The sequence below is a fragment of the Callithrix jacchus genome, chromosome 9 (genome assembly GCF_049354715.1).
Source record: "Callithrix jacchus isolate 240 chromosome 9, calJac240_pri, whole genome shotgun sequence".
NCBI classification, from domain to species: domain Eukaryota; kingdom Metazoa; phylum Chordata; class Mammalia; order Primates; family Cebidae; genus Callithrix; species Callithrix jacchus.
The window spans coordinates 2,137,779-2,147,500 of record NC_133510.1 but is presented as its reverse complement, the minus strand read 5'-3'; the positions used below and the strand labels follow the sequence as shown (position 1 = coordinate 2,147,500).

Below are 9,722 nucleotides of genomic sequence, written 5' to 3'. Positions count from 1 at the left end.
AGACCAAGGTGGGCAGATCACCTGAGATCAGGAGTTCGAGACAAGCCTGGCCAACGTGGTGAAACCCCATCTCTACTAAAAATACACAAATTAGCTGGGCACGGTGGTATGTGTCTGTAGTCCCAGCTATTCACGAGGCTGGGGTAGGACAATTGCTTGAACCTGGGAGCAGGAGGTTGCAGTGAGCTGAGACCACACCACTACACTCCAGCCTGGGCAACAGAGCAAGACTCTGTCTAAAAAAAAAAAAAGAGAGAGAGAGACAGAGAGAGAGTAGAAATCAAGTATGTAAAGAGCAGAGCTGGGGGAGAAGGGCAAAATAAGAGGACCAGAAATGTTGACTGTGTCACAATGCCATGGCCCTAACTGCTGAAGTCAGAGGGTGGGGGCCTCCAAGGGAGAAAACAGTGGATTTAGGACCAGAAAGACAAGATGGAGCATTAGAAAGGTATTCCTGGCTGGAGCTGCAGTTTGCTCAAAGACGTGGTGATGGCTGGGTGCAGCGGCTCACACCTAGAATCCCAGTGCTTTGGGAGGCCAAGATGGGAGGATCACTTGAGGTCAGGAGTTTGAGACCACCCTGGGCCACATAGTGAGACACCATCTCTACAAAAAATATTTAAAAATTAGCTAGGCGTAGTGGTGCACACCTGTAGTCCCAGCTACTTAGAAGGCTGAGGCAGGAGGACTGCTTGAGCCCAGGAGTTTGAGGCTGCAGTGAGCCGTGATCATTCCATTTCGCTCCAGCTTGTGTGACAGAGCAGGACCCTGTCTCTAAAAATAATAATAAAAGAAAATTGGAGAGAGATCCAAGATGGCCGATCACTAGCAGCTCAGGCTTGTAGCTCCCAGTGAAAGCGCATAGAACGAGAGGACGCCACACTTTCAGACGAATTTTCGTTGCTCACGGACCAGGAGATTCCCAGCGGGGGAGCCCCACGGGTCGCCAGTGCGACTCTTGTGGCCGGCGTGGCGGTTCTTGGTGCAGAATAAACAGGACTGGGTCCCCTTTTGACCGACGTTTGGAGCTCCGGGAAGGCAGAGTCGCCCATTCAGCTGATTGATGAAGGGATTCAGGAGGGAAGCCAGACCAGAGACTCCCGGGCAGAAAAGCACCAAGAATCTTGACACCGCTGTTTCAGCTGGCGCAGTGGGTTGCTCAGATTCTGGCGCTGGGAATCAACAAGCTGGATGTCCACTCAGAGACCTAATTTGAAAGTCGGTAATTGCAAAGATGACAGGTGGATAAATTTACAATGATGGGAAGAAACCAGTGTAAAAAGGCTGAGAATACCCAAAATCAGAATGCCCCTCCCTCTACAGAGGATCACAGTTCCTCATCAACAAGGGAACAAGGCCTGATGGAGAATGAGTGTGTTCCAATAACAGAATTAGGCTTCAGAAGGTGGATAATAAGAAACTTCTGTGAGTTAAAAGAACATGTTCTAGCCCAATGTAAAGCAACTAAGAACCTTGAAAAAAGGTTTGACAAAATCTTAACGAGAATAGACAATTTAGAGAGGAATATAAGTGAATTAATGGAACTGAGAATACAATACGAGAACTCCACAAAGTATGCACAGGTTTTAACAGTCGAACTGATGAAGCAGAAGAAAGGATATCAGAGGTCAAAGACCAACTTAATGAAATGAAAGGAGAGACAAGATTAGAGAAGAAAGAGTAAAAAGGAATGAGCAAAGTCTCCAAGAAATATGGGACTCTGTGAAAAGACCTAATTTATATTTGATAGGTGTACCTGAATGTCATGAAGAGAATGAATCCAAGCTGGAAAATATTCTTCAGGATATTACTCAGGAAAACTTTCCTAACCTAGTAAGGCAGGATGATACTCAACTCCAGGTAATACAGAGAACACCACAAAGATATTCCTCAAGTAGAGCAACCCCGAGATACATAATCGCTAGATTCACAGGGTTGAAATAAAGGAGAAAATTCTAAGGGCAGCTAGAGAGAAAGGTCAGGTCACCCATAAAGGGAAGCCTATCAGAGTCACAGCAGATCTCTCAGCAGAAACCCTACAAACTAGGAGAGAGTGGGGGTCAATATTCAATATCCTCAAAGAAAAGAATTTTCAACCCAGAATCTCATATGCAGCCAAACTAAGCTTTATAAATGAAGGAAAAATAAAACTTTCCATGAACAAGCAAGCACTCAGAGATTTCATCACCACCAGGCCTGCTTTACAAGAGCTTCTGAAAGAAGCACTACACACAGAAAGGAACAACCAGTATCAGTCATCTCAAAAACTTACCAAAAGGTAAAGAGAGTATCTCCATAATGAAGAATCTATATCAACTAATGGACAAAATAGCCAGCTAGCATTAAATGACAATATGAAACTCACAGATATCAATATTAATCCTATTTTTAAATGGATTAAATGCCCCAATCAAAGACACAGACATGCAAACTGAATAAAAAGTCAAAACACATCGGCACTCTGTATCCAGATCCATCTCATAAGCAAGGACACACAAAGACTCAAAACAAAAGGTTGGAGGAAGACTCACTAATCAAATGGAGAGAAAAAAAAACAAAACAAAACAGGAGTTGTAACTTTCATCTCTGACAAAATAGACTTTAATAGTAACAAAGACTAAAAGAAACAAAGAAGGACATTACATAATGGTAAAAGGATCAATGCAACAACAGGAGTCAATGATCATAAATATACATGCACCCAATATGGGAGCACCCAGATACATAAGACAAGTTCTTAATGACTTATAAAGAGACTTGGACTCCCGCACAATAATAGCAGGAGACTCTGACACCACATTGTGAATATTCGACGGATCAACGAGATAGAAAATTAACAGGGACATCTATGATTAGAACTCAGACCTGGAACAAGTAAACTCAGTGAATATTTATAGAATTCTTCACCCCAGGTCCACAGAACATACATTTTGCTCAGTATCACATTACACCTATTTTCAAAGTGACCACATAATTGGAAGCAAATCACTCTTCAGCACTTGCATAGTGTTTCACAGACTTAAATGAAATACTGGTTGGCTGTTTGTTATTTTATTTCCTTATTCCTTCCTGTCTCCACTGTTAAGCACAATTATTGGCATAAAAGAGGTTTTTAATACCTACTTTTAGATTGCATTCCAGCCTGGGCAATAGGCAAGACTCCTGTTCTCTCTCCCCCTTTTCTCTTTCTTTCTTTCATAACAAAGAAAAGAAATAAATAAAAGAAAATTAGCTGAGTATGGTGTCACATGCTTGTAGTCTTAGCTATTCAGAAGACTGAGGTGGGAGAATCACTTGAGCCCAGCAGTTTGAGGCTATAGAATGCTGTGATCATAATGGTGCACTCTAGCCTCAGCAACAGAGTGAGACGCTGTCTCCAAAAAAAAAAAAAAAGGCACAATGAGAACACACAGCATCTGAATGTGGAGTGGCACGATGCTGCTAGAATGGAAGGTGGGTGGAGTTTACCAGCCACAAGGAAAGGGAGTTGGAACGAGAGGCTGGAATCAAGTTAGGGAGTCTGGGCTTGATCCTGGGGTGTCTGAGAGTCAGTGAGGATTTCTGAGCACAAGAGGACATTGACCTGCAGCAGTGATAAGAAACATGAACGAGAGACTGGAGAGACACACGCCTAGGATTCCTGGAAGAGACTATTGGAAAAGACACTGGAGCTCTGAACCAGAGCATTCCTGGTAGGAGTGGGAGTAAGATCATGGGCTCCAGAGACATCCTGGAGACAGAGTTGGCTGAATTTACTACTGAGGAGGACTGGAGGAAGGAGAGGAAAGGAACACTTGGGTGTTGCCGGGCACAGTGGCTCACGCCTGTAATCCCAGCACTTTGGGAGGATGAGGCGGGCAGATCACAAGATCAGGAGTTTGAGACCAGCCTGGCCAACATGGTGAAACCCCGTCTCCACTAAAAATACAAAAATTAGCTGGGCATGGTGGCAGGCACCTGTAGTCCCAGCTACTCAGGAGGCTGAGGCAGGAGAATCGCTTGAACCCGGGAGGCAGAGGTTGTAGTGAGCTGAGATCACACCACTGCACTCCAGCCTGGGTGACGGAGGGAGACTCTCCCTCCGTCAAAAAAAAAAAAAAAAGCAATGGCATACATTAAAAAAAAAAAAACTTGGGTGTAGTTGTTGAAGATATCGTGGCCCTACCTTTTGCAGACTGCCATATGCATGCCTCAATGCTGGGAGCTTCCCTGGGCTCCGTCTCCCTTTGCCTCATAGCTCTGGCTGCTTAGTCTCTGGGTTTTCCTTGTCTTAATGACTGAGCTGCTTCATTTCTGGCCCCAGCACAAGGTCACAGTGTTGAACTGTTCTCACTTAAGGAACACCCTTGTCCCTTCCAGCCAGGCTGCCATCTCCTTGATGAAAGACCCAGGGCATATGTTGGTTGCCCAGCAGGTGTATGCCTGTCAAAACACTAAACTGATTTGTGTGGCTGGACGGTCTTGACTGGTAACCTGACCTCCCTCCCTCCCTCCCCTGCAGAGACCTCACCTCTGAGGACCAGATCGTGCTGCTGAAGTCCAGTGCCATCGAGGTCATCATGTTGCGCTCCAATGAGTCCTTCACCACAGACGACATGTCCTGGACCTGCGGCAAACAAGACTACAAGTATCGCGTCAGTGATGTGACCAAAGGTATGCCTGGACTTCAGCTCTGCCCCTTCCAGCTCCCAGGCTCCGGCTCCACCCGTCCTGGGGTCTGGGCTCCAATCAGACACGTGGCAGGTGGCTGAAGGGAGAGAAGGGCGAGGGTCTGGCCCATCGGGGCTGGAGGTGGGTGGGTGGCTCCGCAGCTCTGCCCATAGTACCTGGCCATCGTGTCTCACAGCAGGATACAACCTGGAGCTGATTGAGCCCCTCCTCAAGTTCCAGGTAGGGCTGAAGAAGCTGAACTTGCATGAGGAGGAGCATGTCCTGCTCATGGCCATCTGCATCGTTTCCCCAGGTATGGGGCCGTGCAGGGAGGAGCTCGGGGACCTGGGGAGTGGGGAGTGTGAGGGGCTGCTGAGGGCCGGCTGGGCAACCTGAAGGGAGAAGTAGCAAAAAGAGAGGCAGAGAGGAAAGGGCCTATTGTGCTGGCTTCCAGCACCCCTGTGGTGTGTGGACATTGAGGAGCCCCTTGCTGCCCTTGGCTTTGCCTTACAGAGTTTGCAGGTAGGATTCTGAGGAACTAGGGGCGATTCACAGGGGATTCTGAGGAGCTAGATAAGTCGGGTTCCTGCAGGTTCCCGATGCTCAGGCCCTACTCTTGTGTGAACCGGGCTCAACACTGCTGTCATTTGAGGTTTCTCAGGGGCAGGGTACAAAACCCTGGAGTCTGATAGATGATTCTGCCTGGACAGTTGACCTGATTGATTCTGGAGGCAGTGTGCTGTGATCCTTGGCCTCTTCTGCTTATTAGGGGTGAGAAGGGGGAGAAAAGGCTCAAGAGGAAGTTACCGTAACCTTGGGGACGTCATGTCGGTCCCCAAAGAGGTCCAAAGAGGGGCGGCCCTGCCTCAGCCTGTGCTGTGCTCAGGGGACAAGCTAGTGGCCTCTGGCCAGGGATGCTTTCCTGGACTGGAGGCTCAAGAATGGAGGTGGACCCCATACCCCTGCCCAGCAGCGTTCACTCACTCATTCATTCATCCACCTAGCAACAGTTTACTGAGCACCCATCAGGTACCAGGCTCTGTGCTGGGTACTGGGTGCTGGGATTCAGCAGCAAACAGGACACAGGCCCCTCTCCCATGAAGCTTAGGAGGAAACATTAAAGAAATGCTATCTAACAACTAATTCCTAACATGGCATGGGTTTTAAAAATCAAGGAAATGATACCACAGAGGGGTAGACTAGAAGGAGGGAAGCCGATGTGGTCTGGGCCATGGAGGCAGTGTGGCCAGGAATGGCCTTTTGGAGGAAGACCTTTTAAGCTGTTACCTGAAGGATCAGTAGGAGTCTGGCAAAGATAGCAGAGCACAGTTCCAAGCAGAGGGAACACAGATGTGAAGGCTGGTGGCCAGAGAGCAGGGCACATCGGGAAGCTGAGGAGTGGACGGAGCATGGACAGGGAGCAAGGCCAGGCAGGGCCAGGGCCAGGGCCAGGTGGGCCCATGGAAGGACCTGGGACTAGATCCTAAAGGCAAGGAGAAGTCTCTGAAGGGCTTTGGGGCCGAGCGGTGGTATCACCGGTCAGCGGCCACAGAGGGGTGGCCTAGAGGGAGCTGCCATTGCGTGTCTGTGTGGGTGGGAGGTGGCGGGACTGAGCAGTGAGGGGCCCACCTCAGACCTGCTGTGCCTTCTCCTCCACCTCGTGCCCACAGATCGTCCCGGGGTGCAGGACGCCGCGCTGATTGAGGCCATCCAGGACCGCCTGTCCAACACGCTACAGACCTACATCCGCTGCCGCCACCCGCCCCCAGGCAGCCACCTGCTCTATGCCAAGATGATCCAGAAGCTGGCCGACCTGCGCAGCCTCAACGAGGAGCACTCCAAGCAGTACCGCTGCCTCTCCTTCCAGCCCGAGTGCAGCATGAAGCTCACGCCCCTTGTGCTGGAGGTGTTCGGCAGTGAGATCTCCTGACTAGGGCAGCCGGCGGTGGTGCCCGGGTGGGGCCGCTCCTCCAGGGCCACATGCTGGGCCCGGGACTGGCAACTACTCAGCAGCCCTCCTCACCCCCGTCTGGGGTTCAGCCCCACCTCGGGCACCGCCCCTGTCCACCCGGCCCATTCTCTTTCCTGTCCAACTCAACCCCTTTCCTGCAGGCCGTTCCCTGTTCCCTGGAGACCTCAGCCATGAGCAGTTGTTGTGTATTTGACAAAGAAACTCAAGTGGGGGCAGAGGGCAGAGGCTGGAGGCAGGGCCTTGCCCAGAGATGCCCTCACCCCTGCATAAGTGGCTGCTGACTGGTGTCAAGGGAACAGGCAGGAGAAATGCATCCATTCCTCAGGGACAGAAACACCCACACCTTCCCCCACTCCAGGCCCCCACGTCCAGAGCCTGGTGGGATCTCCCTCTCCTGCCTACTCATGATAACTAATCCACCCACAGCTCCCACCCACCCTGACCTTCAGTGCCCACTGTCGTCCCACCCTGACCTTCGGTGCCCACTGTCGTCCACTGCCCTGGTTGTACTCTCACGGGCAGTAGCTGTGGTGAGATGGGCCTTCTTCCCATTACTGGAGCCCCAGGCACAAACCCACCTGCTGAGAGACCCAAGGAGGAAAAACAGACAAAAGCAGCCTCACAGAAGAATAGTGATGGTGGCCACCACTGTTCCTGTCACTAAGCCACATTTCCTCGGCCTGGATCTAAGGGCTTGGTTGAGGTGGAAGTCCTCCTTCCACGGACCCATGTAGCAGGACTGAATTGTCCCTGGCTTTCAGAAAGCACCCGCCATCCTCGTCCTCCCCTGGCCAGTGCCTTACCTCCCACCAGGAGAGCCAGCACTCCACTCCTCCTTGGCTGTTCTCCCCACCCCCTCCCCACTCCCAGTCTGGAGAAGCAGTGAGCCACATCTTCTCCACCTGGCAGAAGGGAAGAAGGAGAAGAGCTATCAGACCCCAGTGGGTGAATCATGCTCTCCATGCTGCCTGGATGTGTTCCAAGGCTGCTGTCAGCCCACAGGACCAGGAGCTAGTGCTCCCGCACCCCAGGCTATGGGAACAGAGAGCGGGGCAGCCTCTGGCAGCTAGTCAGAGACAGCGTTTGGGGGTTCCGTGATGTAGGGCAGGGTCCCTTCCTATTCTCACTCCACCACCCAAAAGTCAAAAGAGGGCTGTGAGGTGGGGGCGCCATGATTCAACCTCCAGTGCATGCCCTCCTCTGCAGCAGCCCGGCCCAGGGGGAGGGGCCCTCAGGAGAGTGAGCTTCGGGACCAGTAGAGAAGGACATGCTTTCAGGTGGATCATAGTGGCTTCTTCAGATCAGTGCTTGAGTTTGGGGAACATGGCTGCATTTGCTGTGTCACCAGGAATGTAAAAGTCAGTGGGAACGTGATCGCCCAACTCCTGGAAGCCGCGTCCTTCTACCTGCATCTGTGGTTCCCTAAAAACTCGGGGAGGAATTAAGCTTTGCAGCGCCAGAGCCTCGGTGTCCACCCGGCCCTGTGTCTCTCAGAAATCTTCAGGTGGGAAAACATCGGAAAGCCACGTTCCTTATTGCGGAAGAGCATGTATATCGCCTAATCTTAAATTTGTTAGATATGAGTTGCTTTCAGAATCAGACTCCATTTGTTCTATACTCTAATATACAGGGGAGCAGGTAGCGCTGATTTGGAAATGTTCATGGGGGGAGAACTTACATTGTGAAACTCTGTACACTAATTAATATTGCTGTTGTTGTTATTTTACAAAGAGAGACCCTTGTTTGATTTTAGCTATAGAGCACATTAGGCCAGCTGGCTCTTCAGTGGGAGAAAACACTTGAAAGTTGCAAACCACTCAATCTCCTCCTTAAGAAAAACTGACAGAGGAGAGCATGACTCACCTGCGCGTCCGTAACCAGTTAGAAGTGGACCAAGACGGAACCAGACTGGACTCATGGTCTGGTGTCCTTTTCACTGCACCACGTTTGAGCCCAGACCCCCGTTCCCATTCCCCAAAAGACCGACCCAGTCCCTGCGGGAAGCCCTGGATTTCAGACAGAGCAAGTCTGGGTCTGGGACCCCTTCCTTCCTTCCCTGACTTGTAACTCCACCAACCCATCGATAGAAGGAAGGAGACTCATCTCTGTGTCAGTGTGAATCAGACCCCGCCCCCCCACAGCGGAGCCCTGGCCCTCCGCCTCAGCCTCGTGTCACGCTGTTGCCTTATCTTTAACGTGCATTCGTCTTTGGAATTGCCACCTTCCCGCTCTCCCTCTGGCCCTGCCTTCTCCAGGGGACTTCTGGGAATATCAGTTACCCAGCCCTGGGGCCCACAACCTAGGCCACTCCCCACAGGAAGTCTAGGAGCTGGGAGGAAAAGAAAAGAGGGAAAAACGAGTTTTCCTGGGGCTGAACTGGGAGGAAAGTCACCATCGATTCTATTTTAGAATGAGAGTGTGAAAACAGACATGTAGAAACGTGAAGCTTTTAGGGCATATCGTGATAACTGAAGGAGAGTGTGCACCGACATGCAGGATTTCCTACGAGATTCCCAGAGACAGGAAAATCCTCCGCTGGCTGACGAAGCGTACAGGCGCGTCCGGGTGAGGCCGACAGACAAGGCAGGAACGTGCGGCAGATTTGGTGACAGCTAGAGATAAGGCAGCGAAAGGAGGATGTAGAGAGTCTGTGAATAATTTCCAGAGAGAACAAAAGTTTGCCAGAACTTTGTCAGGTCAACTAATGCAGAAAGCTTTGCTTATGGTAATAAAATTGTAGCACACTGTTGCAGATACTGCTGTAATAAATGCTTTGTGCAAACCAATCTGACTCATCCTTACAAGAATCCCACGGGAGATGAACCATTATTACCTCCCATTTGACAGAGGGAATTAACTTGCCAAAGCCACACTGGCAAGAGATGGGACTTGAAGCTTCCGCGGCGTCAGAAACCGCAAATTCACGACTACATTGTCCTGCTTCCTGCTGAGCTGGGGGACCCGACAGGGGACTGATAGTCTTGCTAGCTCTCTCCTAGGGAGGAGATCAAAGAGGTTCCCATCCTAAAGCAATCCCTGGACCAGGAAAATTAGGGGTGCTGGATCAAACTGTGCTCTACTCCCAGGAAGCGTGCAGTCA

General features: G+C 50.6%; 1 protein-coding gene across 11 annotated transcripts in view; it reads left to right on the top strand.

Moving 5' to 3' along the window:
- VDR (vitamin D receptor) overlaps positions 1–9,408 on the top strand; it is a 63,813-nt gene extending 54,405 nt beyond the window's left edge. For 6 of the 11 annotated variants that reach the window (XM_078338182.1, XM_002752089.6, XM_078338184.1 and 3 more), the window contains 3 exons: positions 4,502–4,653; positions 4,847–4,963; positions 6,321–9,408. In XM_078338182.1, coding sequence (XP_078194308.1) covers positions 4,502–4,653; positions 4,847–4,963; positions 6,321–6,580 — 529 coding nt within the window. In that variant the 3' untranslated portion in view covers positions 6,581–9,408. The remainder of the gene's footprint in view (positions 1–4,501; positions 4,654–4,846; positions 4,964–6,320) is intronic. The other 5 variants (XM_078338183.1, XM_009003217.5, XM_078338187.1 and 2 more) reach the window with 1 other exon arrangement.
- The last annotated feature ends 314 nt before the right edge of the window (positions 9,409–9,722 follow it).